Source organism: Bipolaris zeicola (assembly GCF_000523435.1).
Source record: "Bipolaris zeicola 26-R-13 unplaced genomic scaffold scaffold_112, whole genome shotgun sequence".
In the NCBI taxonomy this organism is placed as follows: Eukaryota; Fungi; Ascomycota; class Dothideomycetes; order Pleosporales; family Pleosporaceae; genus Bipolaris; species Bipolaris zeicola.
In genome coordinates this window covers 53,925-74,499 of record NW_006912161.1, presented here as the reverse complement: position 1 = coordinate 74,499, position 20,575 = coordinate 53,925, and the positions used below count along the sequence as shown (strand labels likewise).

The following is a 20,575-nucleotide window of genomic DNA, read 5'->3' as shown; positions in this document are numbered from 1 at the left end:
CCTGCAATCATATCTGGCCTGTTGATGGCTATATTAGAAGCCAATAGCACTGCAATCAACGTGCCTCGACTGCGAAATCGAGTACGTAACACCGTTACCTTTAAAAACGCTCAAAAGTCTTAGAGACAATCCGCTTTCCACCTAGTCCTAAGAGTAGCTATTATTATGTCACGCTATTAAATTAACTAAAGGCCATTTTAGCTAGAGGCTATAGACTAACTTAAGCTCTTGCGCAAACTGATCGTCTAACCCCTTCTCATTTTTACCCTTCTTACCTTTGATTTAAACATACTCACTTCAACAGATCATTAACGAGAAGTCCTTAAGTTTTCTCAAAGGCATTTAACACAATAAGTCCTTAGATATGCTTTAGTATCTCACAGGCTTGTGACGAGAGGTCCATGAGTTTATCTCAGGAGTTCACCAATTATGTTCTAGAGCGTGTTCTAGCACCTCAAAGGCATACTTCAACGAGTGGGATCTATCGGATTAAATCTAACTAGGGAGATGGCTACTCTTTTAAGTAGGCAGCGAGAAGTTCTGCTCTCGCTGCGGCAGGGTTAACCTGTTTCATTCAAACCTTGCCTCTTGACCGCTATCAACGACTCAGGCCGCATTCCAGTCTACAATAGGAGCGTTTGCGTGCGATAAGTCCGCGATTAATGGTTACATCGATATACTCACTGACTATAACATATTAACGGGTCTTTGAGGTGCGAGTCGATAACATAGGATCACCTGGAGGGGCCGTTACTGGATACCACGATTTGCTGGTCCACTAAAAGCCCTTTTGCCAGGGCGTCGAGATGCGGGGTAGGAGCAAGATTAATATCTTTTGGATGGGCGGCGTGGGTGTGGGACAAATACCCACACTGTTTTTTTGGATACGAGACGATAATGAATTGTGTTTTTGGAGACAGCAATAAACAAAGGCAGGAAGAATGGAAAACAGTGTAATTGATACATGGCATAAAAATGGAGCGTAGTCATTGAATCATGCTCTATTCTCTATACCCAAAAAATCTACCTATACGAAGAAGTCGACGACACACTCCCTCCCCTATCACGCCTCCTACACCCCTCACAGCGACATTCCATCTCGCTCGCCGCCTCAGCTCTCCTTACTCTAAACCTCGCCAAGCGCCTCGTAAACACACCCGAAGCACCGAGTCCCAACTCCACCGTCTTACCCTCCGTCACCGGCTCTGCAGAACCAGAAGCGTACTCCCCCTCGACGATCCCAACCGTCGCATCCGTGCTATCCAGACGCTGCATATCAGATGCATACATGGCACCCAGCCCCGGCACGATACCGCGGTCGAGACTAGCTGTGATGCGAGCAATGGACAGGGCGTCGAGATGCGGGGCCCAGGTAGGGACTTTGTAGATGTAGTATGCAAGGTATGCGAGACCGAGGAGCTGGAGGAGGAGTAGGAGGGAGACGAGGGTTACGCCTGTGAGCGAGATGCTAGGGGCGGGAATGAAAGTTCCTGGGGAGGAATGTAGGGGGCGGCCGGTTGTGCCGGAGGTTTTGAGCGAGGTTTGGGTTAGGAGGGCGCGGTTGGCGTGGAAGCTTTTTGGGAGGTTAGAATGGGAGGAGGGGAAGAGAGAGAGAAGACGTACATGCTTGCGGAGAGGTAGCGTTCTGTGGCTGTTGTGTCTGAGAAGAGGACTGTTGTGAAGTTTTGCATTATTTGGAGGAGGCGCTGGGTATCGTCTGCTTGAGAGGAACATGCGGCGGTGTAGTCGCGGTAGCTGCGGAATGTGGAGAAGGGGAGGCGGTTGAGACGACAGATTTGGTCGAGGAGGAGAGGCGTGGTGGCGTTTGTGGATGTGTTGGCGACTGCAAAGAGGGAGTTTTCGCCGAATAATGCGATGGCGGAGGTCATTAATGGACCTGACATTGTCGTGTTTGTGTCTTTAAAGGTAGGGCCAATGGGCCAGCTTGATGGCGTGGATTCGGATGCTGGCCTTAAACAGAGTCATTTAGCAGATATCCATGCCATGTATATGTATGCTAGATCTCTTACCATCCCGGGATATCCGTCAATCTATCCTCTTTTGACGGACGGCGCCATCGTCCCTGGAAACTACTCAACACATTCCCATTTTTATCTACTTCCATCCTGTTGCCGTCTCTCCAAAGATCCGAAAGGTAGTCGTTGTACTGTGCCCTATCTGCAAATGGGTCTGGCTCGTCCCAACGCTCCAATAAGGGACCATATATGTAGTTGTTGCGATAGTTGCCGAGCTCGAAATAGCCTCGCGTAGTCTTGACAGTGCAATGTTGCGTGTAGCTTACCGGTGCATCATTCTTATCCGTTGTATTGACATCCACAAAAATATCTTCAACAGTGTCCTGCCTGTTGCGAGAAAGCTGCCATGGAAACTTTCCACGCTGACCTGGAACGCAGATATTCGCTCCAAATTGACCGGATGAAGTGAAACCAGAGGTAAAGGGATTTCCGCCCGTGCAAGTTACGGGATAAGAAGATTGCTCGATTTCAGTACATTGGACCGTCGAGTTGAATCGCATTGCGCGGTGTCGGAGAATACCAGTCATTGTTCCGTTGGGAAAAGTAGCGACGAAGAAACCCAGACCCGGCTGTGCCCAAGGTCCCAGTTGCTTCAACTGAGGCACATCCCGCAGTTCAAATGGAGCCGCATCTTGTAGATCCGGCCAAAGATTCGTAGGAACCTCACTGAAGGAGAGAGAAGCCAGTGAATTCTCGAGTTGTTGGACAACTACGCCTTCAGGTATGGTGGACATGTCGTCTGGCTCTGGGTCTACCCCTAAGAGTGTATATCTTCCTCCGCGAAAGGGCCCGTTCTGCGAACCCACAGGGTTGTCTTCGGTGGTCATGACCAAGACTTGCCCTATAGATACGAAGCCCTCTCGGATAGGCTGCTGGATACCACAGATCAAAAGGAACAACGCAGCGAGCCATAGGAACCCACTGCCAGGCCCACTCCGTCTGGATTGATCTGCATTTGCTGTCCTATTACTCCTCCATGGTGGCCAGGCTTCGCAGAGAATGTTGATATTCGACCATCCGCGGTCTGCTAGCGCAAAAATCTGGGATACACTGACCGTTTGGTTCTTCCGCCGCCTTTGCGTATAAACGACTGCAGCTTGAGCAATCAATGCCGAGATGAGGGGGATAGTGACGATGCTGGCGAAAGAGTTGAGTACTGCGAGGGCATTTATAATGCGTTGCTGTGTTGAGATGTTGCTTTCTGTGAATTCAGTTTGGATGTACGATGGCAGGCCCACCGGGTGATAGGCGAGTATGCATGTTAGTACCCATGGCACAACAAGTATGGGAATGTAGAATGCGATGATCCCAAGCGCACGGTGTCTGTAGCGTAGTATCGGTATATCTTGGGCGCGCGTGTTAGGAGAGGCGGCTGGTTTAGGAGGGCTGCCGATTCTTCTCGGTATTAATGTATGCTGCGATTCAGTTTGTTCGTCAACCACACGCGGTGCTTTTTCTTCTCCATTGTGGGAGTGTGACATGTCGAAAATCGATACCCAACGAACCAAGGGAAGTCCAGACATAATTAAAGCCAGCGTTCTGATCGCCGACCAGAAATGCCAAGTTCATTCCACAATGGCTATGCCTCCTTTCAAGAGGCCGGGGTTGTCGCTCTGGGGGCCTGAATAAGGCCGTCCCCACACCATTGACATTCGAGAGTACCGCAAGCAAGCAAGCGATACATCTGATACCTATCCGTAAGCGCCTTTGGACCCTCTATCCTGGAGATATCATTGAAGATGTCAAGATACAGGCTGGAATTTGATACAATACTCTTAACGTGCAAAGCAGCTCAATTCGCTTTCGGACCTTTTGTCTCAACATAACGGCGGTGCAGATAACGGCCTTTTAGAGATCTGCATCTAAAAGAATTAGTGTTGTACACAGGGTCTAGCCACACCGATTTCGGCTGCGGCCGTTAGAGCTCGTGCAGTAGGCGGTACTTTTGTGTAGTTATTATTGTAGGTGTCTTGCTTGGCAAATCGCCTTAGACCCTTTAATGTCTGCGGACCAGTAGGACTAAGGGAGGACGTGTGTACCCTAAACGGGGAAATTTTGCGACTTAGTGAGAGTATGCTGGTCACCTCCCCAGACAGACTGGTTCGAGTCAGTGTATCCTTCACATACCCACATTTAAGCCACGCCCCTTGACTTCGCTATGATCACTCTCTCGTACTAACTCAAGACAGTGGGATGACTCCAAAGCAAATCTATTAAACTCAACCGCCATAAAAAGGAAAAAGAAATTTGCGTGGCTAGACGTACACTATATTTTACCTGCCGCCAGATCTTGAGTGATGTACAAACCCTACTGGGAGGGAAAAGGAAAAAGGAAAAGGAGTGCGAGAAAAGAACTTGGTTGTTTTGACAAGAAGGAAAAAACGCTAGACAAAAACGTTGAGATAAGTGTACATGTACATCCTTACTCCGTTAAACAAAATACAGCCCTTATTAATCTTCAATGACACTGAGTAGAGAGTCGAATACATCGTCTTCGTCCTCGTCTCCATCATCTTGCTGCCGCTGTGCATGATCCTCGGCATCTTCTTCCGACTGCGCATCGCTATCGTCATCATTGTCACTGCCAAAGCCACTGTCGTCCCCTGAGAAACTTGCGCCCTCTTGAGCACCAATGGCGGCGCCGGCAACAGAGCTCGAAACACTCTCGCCATCAGTGACACCGTGCCAGCTCTGCTCGCCGTCATCGTCGTTGTACGCGTTGTCATCATCGTCTGGCTCCGTGTCACCACCGTTGTTGTAGGCACTGTAGCCAGGACCGCCCGTAAAAGGACCCGAGTGAGGGGTCGCATAAGCAAATGGAGTTGATTTACCAGTCACAGTAACAGAGCGTTGACTTGGCCTACTTGTGATGTCGGAGTAGGATCGTGGCAATGGATGTTGCGAAGAGTAAAACGGTGAAGGCGGTTCACGAGAACGCCGAGGGGTTGCAGTCCATATCGGAACTTGGGGCTCTTCCCGAGCATCCTCTTGTGGTCTTGGGGATGCGGACTCTGTTACGCGACGTCTCTTGAGCCTCGGCATCAGGCTGGGTGTGCGTGATACCGTTTGTGGAGCAGACGACTGCTTTATTGGAGACCCATTGTAGCGACGCTTGGCCGAGCTAGGGGGAAATGTATCCATTGCCGAGGCAGACACTGTGCGATTGCGATGGGATGATGGGCGTCGCGGATGATTCTCGCTCAATGGAGAGATTGGGTGCGTGTGCTTTTTCAAGATGGAGCTTGGTGTAATTGATCGTCGCCATTGTCGGCCTGCAGGTCGCATAGACAGTTGGACAGATTGGTTGCTACCAAATGAAGAATGCATACTAGCAGGCGGAGCATCGTACGCTTCGACAAATTGCCAGCATGCTTCCTTGGCATCTGCTTCAGGGACGTGGGGTTGGCAGTCTTCATCGTTGCCGTCCGTTTGCGAATTCTTTTCGGGTTGATAGCGAGGCAATTGTCGGAGCTCTGGCCATGACTGTTCCATGACAACAAACTCGTTTCGATCAACCTGCTGGGTATAGGCTTCTCGATGAGTAACATACAGCCTTTTCTTTCCTCCAGATACTCGCATCATGACACCAGATGCGAGAAACTGGGCTGTCCAGAACGCCGAGCTTGACATTTCGGCAGGTGTAAGGAAACGAAGTCGTGATTCCCTAAGCACCTTTCGTAGTGGAATGTAGGACGCCCGAAGGCCCGGATAAGCAGCAATCATGGGGTTTTCATCGCTGTCATCATACTGTAAATGATCAAACACGTCGCTGAAAGCATTCGACAGCGTTTCCTGGACGTCTTTGGCACTGGCACCCCTCAGTGTAATGTCTCGCACGAAACCACGGCTTTGGAGTCGCTTGTAGACTAGATTGTTGCTTCCACAGGCCTTGGGGAACAGCCAGTCGTCGGTGGATCCCGAGGCCCAGTTAGTAATGTCTTGACTGCTCCATCCACTTTCGTGCTGGTTGAGCACAGAGTTACTGCCCAGCATCGGAGCACCCGGATAAGGACTTGAGTCTGTGTCTCGTCTACGCGTTTCTAGCATTGGCGTGCTCATGCTAGTCCTGGAGGACCGGGCTTGAGTCCATTCTTCAGAGCTCTGAGTTGTGGTCCTGTCAACGTCATGCATTGGGTCATCCTGTGAGAACCAGATGCCTCGCAAATCAGGCCCCCATGGCAGCAGTACTACTTCAATCTCCCAAGAAGCCAGAGAGGTGGGGGGTGCCGCGGCTTCTAGCACGTCAAGTCTTTGCTTGATGTAATCAAGTTCCATCTCAGTGTCTTTACGATCCATGGCTGCGAGTATTAGAGCCGATGAAGTTGTCGAGTCGGCAGAGTGATTTGATCCAAAAGACGTGTTGACGTCCTTGATGTGTCTGCGACTGAAAGAACTGATACTACCGTGGTCATCTAAAGCTTGGTGCATCTTTTCATGCTCGTCCACGCGGTGTTCTACCTCAATAAGCCTGCCTTCGTACATCTCCAGGGTCTGGTTGAGGTCTTCTGGTTGCACATAATTGAAGGAGCCATTCTCTAGCATATCGAGACGGCTGCCCAGGTCTCGCATAGTGTTAGCTACGTTGGGTATCGAGTTTAGCAAGTTATGCAACGGAGCGAGATAGGACACGAGCTTTTGGAGTCCTTGTGGAGAAGCTGTTTGTAAGAGATTTTGCAGCTGTTCCTGGGGCACTGAAGGAGAGTTTTCCAGCAAAAGCTGAGTAGGCATTGTGGCATTGGTTGGTCGCTCTGGTGAGCTGGCCGCCTGCGGTTGCATATCTGAAGTCATTCTTGCCAAAGTGTCAATCAGGTTCTTTCCTTCTTGTACCGCCCGATCAGCAGCACTCAGGTCTGGGGTAGCTCCTGCACTTGGAGTTGCGACTTCTGTAGTGCTTTGCACGTATTCTTCAGGGTTGTATGTGTTTGGGATGGTATCGCCAGGTATATCAAGCTGTATATTGCGATTGAAGGGAAGGACGTGTTCTAGTATAGCGCGCGATGGGCTATTCGTGTTCGCTCTGGTCAAAGAATGGTCACGCTCGTTGCGATTTGTTTGTAGGGTCCCAGCGATGTTGATATCGTCTGGTATAGTCGGTGTAGGCGACTGCTGACGGTTAACCTGACACATGCTCTCCAAACGCATTGTCGAGAGACCCAGGCCTGTCACTGAGTGATGCGACTGGCTCACCCCATGCCTAATTTCGTTGTTAGCGACTGGACGCTGCTCATGAGATAGCAAGCACACGGAAGGGATTCCGGGGAGACCGCTCGTGCTAGCTTGCGATGGGGTGTCTTGACTTTGTGCTATGCGACCCGACTCGTGGACTCGTGAAGTGTGTAGGAGATGTCGCTGGCTGTGAGTGAACTGCGAATTGAAACGCTCAAGGCGCATAGATTGGGGCCCGCCAGGCGCAGCCAGGCGCAATCCAGCATGCGCATCGCATGGCGCCGTGGGCAGAGTCTGGCATTGGCCCTCACACAGCGCGTGAGGTGAGGGCAGCGGGACAGAAATTGAAGGCGCACGCCGTTCAGGCGCACGCGACGCCTTCAGATGGAAGCAGGCATGGTGGCCGCAGACACACCAGGTCGAGCGCTCACTCCCCGGACGATGCTCAGTGCTCTCGTCGTGCAAGTCGGCGCTGAGCTTATCCCAGAACTGGTCACATCCGCATGGTCCTAGACTGGCGTCGCGATAATTGCATGGTCCGTTGGGGAGCGGTCGTCTCGAGGGTGCTGGTGGTAGCGTGGGTGGGTCTGCAAACCCGGCCATGGATGCTGATGTCTACGCATCCCGCAGAGGACGCAATTAGTCTAGAATCGAGCCATACTCGCTGCGACTATGAGAGGCTGCTGTGCGGTTAGCAGCGACCCGAGAAACATTGGGAACAGGGCATACCGAGGGAGTTTGGACGGCTTTCTAGAAAATAGGCGAATGAGGAGGGGGACGCGACGCAGGATTTATATATTAATGGCACGGGTGGAGCCGGCAGGGGAGGGTGACGCACCAAAGATGGTGGGAGCATGTGGAGGGGAGAGAGGCCATCGATTACTTTTGGGCCGTGACTCTTTGGCATGCACACATGGACGCACCTAGCAACGGGTAGGGTGGTGGGCGGCGCCGCAAACGCTTCCCCGGAGTCTGGATACAGCGCGGGACGGCTCCTGAACACTGAGGCCATGCCTTGATAGGCCCGCCGACGTCTGGGCGACAACACCCTGGCCCTTGGACGTGCATCAAGTCCAATCTCCAGCCCGGGCGATGCTGCGAAAAGCAAAAAGACGACTCTGGCCCTGGAATCCAGGCAAAAAAAACTCTCTTCCGCCCACTCCTTCAGCTGCGCCCTCTACGCTTCCATTTGTCACGGTGGAGTGGTAGCAGCAGCAGCGGCGGCGGTGGCGGCGATATCCATTCCAACCTTCCAAATACCACGCGCATACACATGCACCTCCAAGTATGCGCCAGGCAGAAATCTTATCCACGGGGCTTGTTGTCGTCAGCGATGCATCCTCACGGCACTGCTGCTGCATCTACAGGGCCCGCATTCGGCAACCCGGGTCTGGGCTGAGAAAACGATGCATCGTTTTGCCATGCACGCGTCTTGCGTATCTTGCATGGGGGACGCGCCAACTGACGCGGCTAGTCGTGTGGCCATGTACCTACACAGTAGCATCTTCATGCAACCATGATGGTCATGTAACACCAGCAACGCTTCTATACAACTTGCGTGATCCTTTGGGGCAAAAGTGTCTGGTTGAGGTTTAGTTCGATCCGAGAATGGCCATGACGCGACTTCCCATCCGAGATCCTCTATAGGTGTATACAGCACTAGTAAGTGTAGACTGGTCATGCCGTACATAAGAATCTTATATATTCCTACTTTAATACTCGGCGCCAAAGTATTTCGGCCGTCTGATCTAAGGAGATGGACGCCTATCAATCGCGGCGGACAAACACTATCATTCTTCTCAGATCTAGTGGTAAGAGGAGCTCGTGTATAAGAGAAGCAGACACCCCCATTCGTAATTTGCGATGGACTCAAAGGTACCGACATACCTACGCACCCTCCATCTCTTACGCCAGCCGGAGACCATTCTCCTCGGGCTTGAACCACTCTCTCAGCAGATCCTCCAAGATGCCGTTAGCACCCTGCTTGGCCTCCTCACTACTCTTGCCCTGGCACTCAATGTAAAGCTTAATCTTCGGTTCCGTCCCGCTGCCTCGGACGGTAAAGACGGCCCCATCATCTAGTTCGCAGGTGATCATCTGGGCGGTCGGGTCGATAGGCAGATCAGGCTTGTGATCCTCACTCTTTGAGTCATAGCCTAGTGTCAAATCGCGCCAGCGCACAATCCTCCGCGTCCCGATAGTAGTTGGGTATGGGCTGCCAAGTGCACGGATGGCTGTAAACACTGAGGTAGTCACCGACGGTGATGGTGACACGAGGTACGTGTTTGCGTCTTCGAAATAGCCGAGATACTTGTAGAGTTGCTGCAGCTTGGCATAGGGTGTAAGCCCTTGTGACGACCACTGTGACGCGGCTGTGAGGAAAACTGCTGCAGCACTGATCGAGTCCTTGTCGTGCACAGTTTGTGGGATCATGTAGCCCAGAGCTTCTTCAAAGGCATACGCAACGTCGTAGCCCTTGCTCTCGAGCTGTCGCGCTACATTGCCGAGCCACTTGAACCCAGTCAAGGTCTCTGTGAAATGGAAGCCTTCCTTCTTAGCGAGCGCAGCAAGCATCCGGGAACTGACTGTGGAAGCCAGCATGGCAAGCTTCTCTCGCGGCTTCGAGGTGGGATAGCGCTCGAAGAGGTAAGAGCCAAGCAGTACTCCAAGCTGGTTGCCTGTGAAGATGTGCCATTTATCACCCACCTTCTCCGCTACTGCAAGTCGGTCCGCATCAGGGTCGCTAGCGAGAATTAGGCGTGTCGAGGACTTTTCCGCAGTTTCAATTGCCAGATCCAATGCCCCCTTTTCTTCTGGGTTCGGAAATTTCACCGTTGGGAAGTCTGGGTCGGGTTGTGCTTGAGCCTCGACAATGCTCATCTGAGAAGCGACTCCAAGAGTTTGAGCACATCGCTGCATTGCGGGAAGTCCCACACCGTGCATGGGGGTATATACGAATTTGAGTTCTGGATCCATCTTGACTTGAACATGCTCAGGGTGTGCTGCATAGAGAATGGCCTTGTGGTATGTGTCCTGCACTAGCCCTAAGCTTCCCTCGACCAAAAGCGAGCTTTCCACCACTGAAGTGTCCCAAGTGACGGGCTTGAGGTTCTCCAAGATAGACTGTGCAATGCCGCTGTCGTGTGGAGGGATGATCTGGCAACCATTTGACCAGTATACCTTGTAGCCGTTGTCCTTGGCCGGGTTATGGCTTGCAGTAATCATGATACCAGCGGCAGCTTCAAGCTCGCGCACACCAAAAGGGACCATGGGCGTATGACTAGGCTCCTCGTACCACCACACCTTGATACCCTTTGCCACGAATGCGGCGGCCGTGAGCTTGGCGAATTTCTCAGAGTTGTGTCGCGCATCCCGGCCAATGACCACACCCCTCTTCTTTACATTTTCCTCGGTCTTCAAGAGGTATGCAGCCAGTCCTTGCGAAGCTTGGATAACTGTCAGGGAGTTCATGCAAGCAAAGCCGCCCTGCATTGGTCCTCTGAGTCCGGCAGTACCAAAGGCAATGCGGTGTCGCAGTCTCCTTTCGAGCTCATCGTGGTCGCCGTTGACCAAAAGTTTGTAGATCTCGTCAGTCGTTGTCTTGTCCTCGTCCAGCTCTAGCCACTCGCTCGCCAACTCTTTGATATCCTTGGTCATGTCTGTGGGCTGTCTCTGCTCTGCAGGTGACGGTTATGCTACGTGTTTGTTCAGGGGTGCTGAGAAGGGGAGGGGGAGCAAAGGAGCAGCTTGTATATAGTGTTCGCGGCCTGAACTAATATTGTGGAGTGACCTGGCGTGCAGTCAAGACTTGTCAATCTGGTGACGACGGAGTTGGCCGAAGCAAAGCGAACCGCATGCCCAGGTGGGAAAGGGCTGCCTACTGAACATATTTATCTGTCCCCAATCGCGCCAAACTCTGTGTAAATCCCCAACATTTCAGAAGTGACCCCACGTCCCTATTTTTACGCATAGACTGCGTAACTGTACATGAATGGCTGGGGTTCCATAGTTGTTTCTAGCCTCAATCATGTGACTACCAGCTAGGTGGGCATTGGAACGTGGGGCAATAGGGACGTGCAAGGCGCCGCAGGGTCCGCCGCCACCAGGAGCCACTCACCAACTTAATCAGCTCACCGTCTCCTGTTCCACTACATGGCCCCGGCATTCCACCCCCACAAACATGCACTTCTCCCTATGAGCTTCAACGTGATCTGTCTAGTGTTGGTTCGGCCCGCCAATTGAGCCCTGCAGAGGCGGCCATTGATCTTGCATTATATCTTTTGCGCGCACTCTCGTTACATCCTACCCCATCGCCCTGCGCCAAATCATGGCCACCCAGACAGACAGGAAATCCAAAGTGCTCAGCCGGCGAGACATCGAGGCTCAGATTGCCAATGGGCGCTCAATTGTCATCGTGGACAATGCAGTCCTGAAGCTCGATGCTTGGCTGCCGTACCATCCAGGCGGTGACAAAGCCATCCGACACATGGTGGGACGCGATGCAACAGACGAAGTCACTCGGTATGTCTTGTTCGACCATACAATACCGACACAGTGCTGAACTAGACGCTTTAGCTTCCACTCCACGCAAACGCTCCAGCTCATGAGCCGTTACCAGATTGGTCGAGTCGAGGGCCGGTGGACCAACTTCCTACCACCGATACAAGGAGGAAAGTTCAGGACACAGGAAGAGCTGGACAAACTCTCCGAAGAAGAGTATGCGACGTCAGCCTCTTCCTCAGATCAAGAGGCTACCAGCTCTTCGTCTTCTGCCAACAACAGCCCGCTGTTTGAACCAGCAGACCGACCCTCCGATCCTCTTCGCAAGCGCAATGGCAACAACATCACCAGAGCCTCCTCGACCTCGAGCATCTCGTCAGCCGAGCTTGACCAAAAGTCCCCAAAGATGTCACTTCTCGACAGAAGAACCCAGGAAGAGTTGGACTTGGACAAGGCCAAATACCCGTCGGTCGACTTTGTCACCCAGGACAACATCACACAAAAGTATCGTGAGCTGCAGGTGCGCATCAAGAAAGAAGGGCTGTACGAATGCAACTATAGCGCATATGGCATTGAATGCCTGCGCTACGGCTCCTTCCTGGCCGCATTCTTGTTCCTGCTACATGCGGGCTGGTACATCACTAGTGCCATTCCTCTTGCATGTCTCTGGCATCAACTTACGTTTACAGTCCATGATGCTGGACACATGGGCATCACCCACGACTTCACCACAGACTCTACCATTGCAATGTTCATTGCATCCTTCATGGGTGGCTTGAGCGCCTGCTGGTGGAAGTACAACCACAATGTCCACCATTTCGTTACTAACCACCCTGAACACGACCCGGATATCCAGTACATTCCCTTGTTCTCCATTACGCACCGTTTCATGGAGAGTCTCACAACGACCTTTTACGGCTGGGTTATGGAGTATGATGCTTTTGCGAAATTTATGATTCGCATCCAGCACTACACGTACTACCCGATCATGCTCTTTGCGCGCTTCAACCTTTACCGGCTGTCTTGGATGTATTTGCTTGGTGGAAAAGGTCCCAAGAAAGGCCCTGCGTGGTGGCACCGCTACTTTGAGATTATGGGTATAATGGTCTTCTGGACATGGTACGGCTATGGAGTCGTGTACAAGTCGATACCAGACAACTGGAGCCGCTTCTGGTTTGTGCTCATTACCCATGCTTTGACCTCGCCACTCCACGTACAGATCACATTGTCTCACTTCGCAATGAGTACTGCAGATCTGGGTGTTCACGAGTCCTTTGCCCAGAAGATGTTGCGAACGACCATGGATGTTGACTGTCCGCAGTGGCTAGACTTCTTCCATGGAGGTCTCCAGTTCCAGGCCATCCACCACTTGTACCCTCGCATCCCCCGGCACAACCTGAGGAAGACGCAGAAGCTAGTGCAAGAGTTTTGCAACGAGGTGGATATACCATATGCGCTCTATGGCTTCGTGGATGGCAACAAGATGGTCATTGGGAGGCTGGCAGATGTGGCCAGGCAAGCAGCTATCCTCGCAGAGTGCCAGCGGACAATTATTGCAGAGGGTGATTATGGACTGCACTGACCATATAGTTGCAACCATGTACTTTCAATTAGCTACTAGGATCTGCTAGACCTCAATGTTACTGCACGACTTGTCTTTGGCAAAATAAAAACTGAATGACCTCCATCTTGCAAGTGTTGCTCCACCATCTTGACGTCGAGACTAACACCACTAACCTTTCCTGCCGAGGTCGTGCCAATTGCAGATGCTTGCCTAGATCGTTCCCCGTCCGGATGAAGAGCCGAGTCTAAAACAAGATTCCATGCTAGGTGGAGGCTGTCACCCAACATGTCCGCCGCGTTCCGCCGTTGAAACATACTGCATACCTCGGGCGGTGCCTGAGTTTGTAGATCACACCACCAAGACCGTTCACGCTGTCTAAATCCAACCAAAGATCCTGCACTTCAAATATATGACCTGATGATTTCTAAGAAGCGCCAGATGTTTAATGCTACAAAGAGCTCGTTGCTGCTAGCGTGTTTTTGAACCAACCCCACTTTGTGGTGGGCACATTAGGCCATGACGTAGCTATGGCAGCTACCAACATGAGCTCGTATACGCCAAAAAGGAATTTGTCGCTATGATGAGATGCATATGCAGCACCAGAGCCAATCAAATACTTTCAATGGGCCAGGACAACGTCTCCGGCCTTGCCGCTGGCTAGTTCTTACCCTTACATATCCGACTGTTTAAAGCACTCTCTACCCTCTGCTTTGTTCGTGCCTTTACCTTGCTTCCTAATTACCAACTAATATCTTTTGCAACTCGAAATCCTTCTGCTGGTCTCTCCTCAAAACCAGCTCACTTTTTGAGGATAATTGCCCATTGTCAAGTCGGATTACATACAAAAACGTCATCTAAATCGGAAAGCGACGCTGCTTTCCTCTTAGCAAATAATCATGGATGCTATGATAGCCAAAGCCCCGGCGGATCCCGAGACTGCCGCTGAAGATGTTGAGCACCTCAGTCTATCTCCATTTGGTCCCGCAAGGGCTTCAATCACTGAGCATCCTCTCAGCAGCGATGAGGTACAGAAGATGACGGACTATTTCCATGCCTCTCTTTACATGTGTCTGGGCATGATTTACCTCCGGAGAAACCCTCTTCTCCGTGAGCCACTCACACTCGACCATATCAAGCGACGATTGTTGGGACATTGGGGCTCGGATGCGGGACAGAGTTTCACATATATCCACATGGTATGAGTGCACACAAGACGGGATAGCAAGACTCGTGTACTAATCAAATTACTCAAAACAGAACCGTCTTATCAAGAAATATGACTTAGACGCCATCTTCATTTCTGGTCCTGGTCATGGAGCTCCAGCCGTCTTGTCAAACAGCTACCTTGAAGGAGTCTACTCTGAAGTATACCCTCAAAAGGGTGAGAATGAGGAGGGCTTGAGGCGTTTCTTCAAATACTTCTCTTTCCCAGGCGGAATTGGATCTCATGCTACGCCCGAGACGCCCGGTAGTTTGCACGAAGGTGGTGAGCTTGGTTACTCCATCTCTCACGCCTTTGGTGCAGTATTCGACCACCCGGATTTGATTGCTCTTACAATGGTCGGAGATGGCGAGTCTGAGACTGGCCCTCTGGCTACGAGCTGGCACTCAACAAAGTTCCTCAACCCAATTACAGACGGCGCTGTCTTGCCCGTACTACATTTGAATGGCTACAAGGTACGTTTGTGAGTGCATATACGAAACGACTGTCTAACCCATTACAGATCAACAATCCCACTGTCCTTGCTCGTGTCAGCCACAAGGAACTTGAGTCACTGTTTATCGGCTACGGATGGACTCCTTATTTCATTGAGGGCAGTGACATCCCCTCTATGCACCAGGCCATGGCAGCTACTATGGAGCGCTGTGTGAACAAGATTCGTGAGTACCAGAAACAGGCAAGGGATTCAGGCAAAGCCTTCAGACCTCGTTGGCCGATGATTGTACTCCGCACACCCAAGGGATGGACTGGCCCCAGCAAGGTTGACGGTGACCATTTCTTGGAAGGCTTCTGGCGCTCGCACCAAGTCCCTCTTACAAACGTGTTGAAAGACAAATCCCAACTCAAGCTACTCGAGGAATGGATGCGCAGTTACGAGCCTGACAAGCACTTTGACAAGGACGGCAAGCTTATTCCTGAGCTCAGGGAGTTGGCGCCAACTGGCAACAGGAGGATGAGTGCCAACCCTGTTGCAAACGGTGGTTCGATCCGCAACAAGCTTCACATGCCTGATTTCCGCGAGTACTCTATCGAAGTCACAAAAGGTGGTGTTGCCAAGGTGGGCAGTATGAGCAACTTTGCCAACTTCCTCCGCGACGTGATCAAGCTGAACCCAAAGGACTTCCGCCTTTTTGGACCTGATGAGACACAATCTAACAAACTTAGCAATGTGTATGAAGCGGGACAGAAAGTGTGGATGGGCGAGTACCTCGATATGGACAAGGACGGTGGTAACTTGGCCCATGAAGGCCGGGTAATGGAGATGCTATCTGAGCACACTGTAGAGGTAAGGAAACCAGCTGAAATTGGAGACAAGTTACTAATGCTATTCAGGGCTGGCTCGAAGGTTATGTCCTTTCTGGAAGGCATGGATTGCTCAACAGCTACGAGCCTTTCATTCATATCATCGACTCCATGGTCAACCAGCACTGCAAGTGGATTGAAAAGTGTCTCGAAGTCGAATGGAGGCAAAAGGTTGCATCGCTCAACATTCTCCTCACATCAACCGTCTGGCGTCAAGACCACAACGGATTTACTCATCAAGACCCCGGTTTCCTTGACGTGGTAGCAAACAAGAGCCCCGAGGTCGTCCGTATCTACCTCCCGCCAGACGGCAACTGCCTCCTCTCAACAATGGACCACTGCCTCCGCAGCGAAAACTACGTCAACGTCGTCGTCGCTGACAAGCAAGAGCACCTCCAATACCTCACTATGGAACAAGCCATTGCCCACTGCACAAAAGGCGTCGGCATCTGGGAATGGGCCAGCAACGACAAGGGTGAAGAACCAGACATCGTCATGGCCTCCTGTGGCGACGTCTCAACCCACGAATCCCTCGCCGCCACAGCCCTCCTCCGCACACACCTCCCCGACCTCAAAATCCGCTTCGTCAACGTCGTCGACCTCTTCAAACTCATCGACGACTCACAGCACCCGCACGGCCTCAAAGCTCACGAGTACAAGGCCATCTTCACAGACAACGTGCCCTGTATCTTCAACTTCCATTCCTACCCTTGGCTCGTACACCGTCTTACCTACGGCCGCAAGGGTCAACAGAACTTGCTTGTGCGTGGGTATAGGGAGAAGGGAAATATCGATACGCCGCTTGAGCTTGCGATTCGCAATGGAACTGATCGCTATAGTTTGGCAATTGATGCGCTGGATAACATTCCTAGCTTGGGTAATAGGGGCGCGGCGACGCGCGAGAAGCTGCTGGATGAGCAGATTAAGGCGAAGAATTATGCGTTCCATGAGGGAGTGGATCCGAAGGAGACGGAAGAGTGGGTTTGGCCTTTTTAGATGGGAGGAGTGATGTGTAGTGGTTCCTTCTTTTACCCTAATGATATGGTTTCTAATCGATCCTATGTACATATGATTGTGCATACAATACTCTGACACGTGGAATGAAAGAAGAAGAAGAAGAAGAAGAAGAAGAAGAAGAAGAAGAAGAGAGGATTGATCCAGCACAGAAGTATTATCAGTAAAACTATTTGATTTGATTTGATTATCAGACCTCTTACACGGAGGTATACATCTATCTATGCAAAAAAGAAGGGGAGCAGATCAACGCTGCCATACCCTAGAAAATCCCAAACAGCACTTATAGATGCAACTTACTAGTGGGTGAGCCCTTTTTAGTGGTCTAAACAAGCCACTGTAGTAAAAAAAACAAGAAACGCCAGGGCACCACGCTATGGAGCGAGTAAAAAAAAAGAGTAAGACGAGTAAGCATAGAAAAAAATGCCAACCTCTCACCATGCAATCGAACAAAACGACGAAAGTAAGAATAACCTAACCCAGCCCCGACTTATCTAAAAGTCATACGAGGCATCAAGCTTGAGTCCAAGTCTCATGTTATCCACCGTCTTACCGCCCACACCCTTGAGCATAGCCAACGACTCGAGATCCAAGATTTCAGTATCATCCATTTCGACAAGGCAGTTGACAATGCTATCCGCTTTCTTTGCGCCGACACCCTTGAGGCCCTTGATCTGGTTTACGTCACGAGAGTTGATGATCTTGAGGAGGTGCGAGGTCCGGGGTGTGTGGCAGACAGGGAGCTTGGAACGGGGAACGGAATCAGTAGTCGAGGCAGAGGTGGCGGTGTCACGGAAGACGGGGAGTTTCCTAGTGGTCTTCATGGGCTTGCGGGCTGGGGCCTTGGTTTTGTACTGGAAGCTGTCGTCGGAGGCGTCGGAGTCGGAGTCGTGGTCGGAGGGTGGGGCAGGGGCGAATTCTTCGTCATCTTTGTCTTCTTCGGGTTCGTCGCGGTAGACCATTTTTGGCCTGGGGATTGACTTTCCTACTTTGGGGGGCATGATGTTTGACACGCGGGCAGGGGATGGGTGAGAGGGTAGGCTGATGGGCATGGAGGCGTGCCTTTGAGTCTCTTCCCTCTTTGCGCGAATCTTCTCTTCCAGCTTCTTCATCTTGGCTTCTAGCTTGGCGTTGTCCGGGAAGTAAGGTTGTGCAAGATGGTACATTCTCAGTGCACTTGCATCCTCACCGCGGATGTGGTGTTGCTTTGCCATCAACAAGAACTGCAAGCCCTGTGACTTTCCATCCTCTTCTTTGACTTCAAGACGTTGCTCAAGTTCATCCAACCGTTTCTGCAACTCGGCTGATAGCGCTGGGGCAGAATTGGTAGCGTCTTGCAGTGCCTTTTCTGCAAGCCTCTCGTCAACCTTCTGGGCGATGAGAGCTTCGATAGTCTCCTTGGTTAGTGCTAGCTCATTTGGTCGTATCCGTGAAGCATTGTCCGCGGCGCGGAAAGTCTTGGTTGGCCGGGACGCAAAAGTGTTGCTGGGCTCAGCTGCACGCTTAGGAGCTTCCGCTCGTCGAATGCCCTGATTCTGTGTAGTGTTAGAAACACGAGGAGCAGCCTTGCGGGAATCAGAATATACAGAGAAGGCCTTTGTAGGCTTTTCTCCTTTCTTCTTGTCCGCATCTGCGATTGTGGTGTTGGTAGCAGCTACCAGTGATCGGAGCGGTTGGCGTGCCATGGCTGGTCCGCCAATGTTGCTCGTTGTCGCCAAAGGCTTAACTGCGGTCTTGTACATCGGGTCATTTTCCACTTCTGCGACTTCAATCTTCTTTGTGCGACTGGCAAAGTTCAACGAACTGATAGTGTCGAGATGGTAAGCGCGAGTGGGCGCAAGGTTTAGAATCATGACGGTCAAGCCTTTGTTCTGACCCAGAGACAGGATCCTGGTCATCTTGGACTCGCGGTAGGGTATCCTGCTGGCCTTCTTGTTCATAGCCTCGACACATTGCGCCAGTACGAAGAGTGATTTGTTAATGGCCGAACTCTCAATCAGGCGCTCCTTGTTGTTTTCTGTCCTGCGGTTGTCTTCTGATCCTGCAAGGTCAATACATGATGCGCGGCTGACGCGAATAGTGTTTCCAGTAGTCTGGGTAATCTTGACACACAGAACCGCGTGAGAACGCGATGAATGCGCATTGAGCTGTAGGACGGTTAGCAGCGCTCTACCCAGACGCGTGCGAGCAGATTGGTTACCTTTGTGGCTGATGTGGACCTGTTGAGATTGGCCTGGTCATAGAGTTGTTCAAACTCCTTGAGTGTCGTGCATGGCTTCTCAGTCAGGCCCACGACAACGGTCTTTCCGCGATTGTCCCTGATGGGCAGACCCGAGGGCGTTCGCTTCTCTGGTGGCTCGAACAAGTCGTAGACGCGATCACAGTAGATCTCAAAGTACTCTAGCGCGACCTCTACCTGGTTGGCTCCGGCCGAGTCCTTTTCGATCTTCTTGCATCGTCGGAATATGGCGCTCAGAAGACGCGGAATGACACCCCTGTCGGCCAGCGACTTGCCTCCGCGCATCGTATGGGTCTTGCCCGTACCCGTGCAGCCATGGGCGAAGATGGATAGATCAAATCCACTGAAGAGGTGCTTTACCGTTGGGGCGACTAGCTAAAGGTCAATGCTGGCCACGGCACCCTGTTGCGCGATGGATACTCACTTTCAGCATCAAACAGCTGCTGCTGCGTCGCGTCCTGCTCGTAGACGGAACTGAATTGGAAGCTGAAAGACTCGGCCTCGTTCTTGGGACTCGGTATGCGCACAACGGCCGGGGTGGTCTCGCCCTCGAGCTTCTCGGCCGTGACAATGGTATCCTTATCGATCTCTTGTTTCAGAAGAGGACGTATCCTCGCGACAACGCGTACGCTCATGGTGGTGGCCCGGCGACGACAATGGTTGGTGAAGGATGACGGAAAACAACAAGCCTAAATCTACAGAGAAGAGAATGCCGGGCCTACCGTTACGTGACGCTGCAGGTCTGCGTTGTTCAAAGGGCCCACTCACGCGCATCGCGTTTCTCGTCTCCCCTAGTCGCTTTTGGTGCGTTGCCTCGTCAACCTGTCACCGCCGGGGCGGAAGAACAAGCGGCACGTGCAGCCTCCCCATCACCCAACCCCGTCATCCACTATTCCATCGATCTCCATGCAACTGCAACTGACAATTGGGTACCGACAATGTCCATGGTCTCCGTCATGATGACTTCGCAAACCACTCAATGCTCCCTGCACGCGGCCTAGCCATGCCGCGACACATTGTCAATGCGAAAAGACACGCTCACGCTCACCTCCCCCCCCCCAGGACATGGGCATCGGCAGCACGACAAGCCAGGTACGGTGTCGGATAGCGCCGACGAGCCTCATACCCCAGATGCTATTTGCAGCGCAGCCAGTCGTGTGCGTCGAGGGGCCAGACTGTTCCGGCGAAGCGCCTGGCCGCTGTCGCTGTACTATGGCCTGTCGCCGTTTCATTGGCCCAGCGGTGAAACGTCAACCCAGCGCATCAGTGCTCCACAGCCACTCTTTGCATACTTACCGTACTTTCCACTGGGGCTTGACCAGCCTCTCTAAATTACTCGCTACTGCGATCATGCTGGGCCAATACCGCTCTTTGTGCCATTGCCTGGTCAAACTGCGCTCAAACCGTGCTCAAGGCGGCTAATGCAGCTTCAAAACTGCTGGCAGCCCAGATGCCGTGATGCCCTCACGATAGCAATCTGAACGTCTAGGTTGTCTTTAGCTGAGACCCGTTGTTTCCTGTTTCCTTCCGTG

The 20,575-nt window shown here is 51.9% G+C and overlaps 7 protein-coding genes across 7 annotated transcripts; 2 read left to right on the top strand and 5 right to left on the bottom strand.

Moving 5' to 3' along the window:
- Positions 1-1,236: 1,236 nt before the first annotated feature.
- Positions 1,237-1,904, bottom strand: COCCADRAFT_51197 (uncharacterized protein; the record flags this gene model as incomplete). Its single annotated transcript, XM_007715679.1, has 2 exons — positions 1,237-1,468; positions 1,624-1,904. Coding segments are annotated over 2 exons (513 nt in total), but the record flags the coding sequence as incomplete, so codon positions are not given.
- Positions 1,905-2,026: 122 nt separating this feature from the next.
- Positions 2,027-3,517, bottom strand: COCCADRAFT_100233 (uncharacterized protein; the record flags this gene model as incomplete). The annotated part of the gene is made up of 1 exon (XM_007715678.1): positions 2,027-3,517. One exon carries the CDS (start codon positions 3,515-3,517, stop codon positions 2,027-2,029), a length of 1,491 nt encoding a protein of 496 aa, XP_007713868.1.
- A 970-nt stretch (positions 3,518-4,487) lies between these two features.
- COCCADRAFT_100245 (uncharacterized protein) lies at positions 4,488-7,805 on the bottom strand (the record flags this gene model as incomplete). Its single annotated transcript, XM_007715677.1, has 1 exon — positions 4,488-7,805. The coding sequence occupies one exon, from the start codon at positions 7,803-7,805 to the stop codon at positions 4,488-4,490; it is 3,318 nt and encodes a 1,105-aa protein (XP_007713867.1).
- Positions 7,806-9,107: 1,302 nt separating this feature from the next.
- Positions 9,108-10,859, bottom strand: COCCADRAFT_100282 (uncharacterized protein; the record flags this gene model as incomplete). Its single annotated transcript, XM_007715676.1, has 1 exon — positions 9,108-10,859. The coding sequence occupies one exon, from the start codon at positions 10,857-10,859 to the stop codon at positions 9,108-9,110; it is 1,752 nt and encodes a 583-aa protein (XP_007713866.1).
- Positions 10,860-11,529: 670 nt separating this feature from the next.
- COCCADRAFT_6350 (uncharacterized protein) lies at positions 11,530-13,284 on the top strand (the record flags this gene model as incomplete). The annotated part of the gene is made up of 2 exons (XM_007715649.1): positions 11,530-11,723; positions 11,778-13,284. The coding sequence occupies 2 exons, from the start codon at positions 11,530-11,532 to the stop codon at positions 13,282-13,284; spliced, it is 1,701 nt and encodes a 566-aa protein (XP_007713839.1).
- An 878-nt stretch (positions 13,285-14,162) lies between these two features.
- Positions 14,163-16,786, top strand: COCCADRAFT_6349 (uncharacterized protein; the record flags this gene model as incomplete). Its single annotated transcript, XM_007715648.1, has 4 exons — positions 14,163-14,462; positions 14,524-14,943; positions 14,991-15,773; positions 15,821-16,786. 4 exons carry the CDS (start codon positions 14,163-14,165, stop codon positions 16,784-16,786), a joined length of 2,469 nt encoding a protein of 822 aa, XP_007713838.1.
- Positions 16,787-17,298: 512 nt separating this feature from the next.
- Positions 17,299-19,678, bottom strand: COCCADRAFT_6348 (uncharacterized protein; the record flags this gene model as incomplete). The annotated part of the gene is made up of 4 exons (XM_007715647.1): positions 17,299-18,339; positions 18,391-18,951; positions 19,005-19,414; positions 19,468-19,678. The coding sequence occupies 4 exons, from the start codon at positions 19,676-19,678 to the stop codon at positions 17,299-17,301; spliced, it is 2,223 nt and encodes a 740-aa protein (XP_007713837.1).
- Positions 19,679-20,575: the final 897 nt, after the last annotated feature.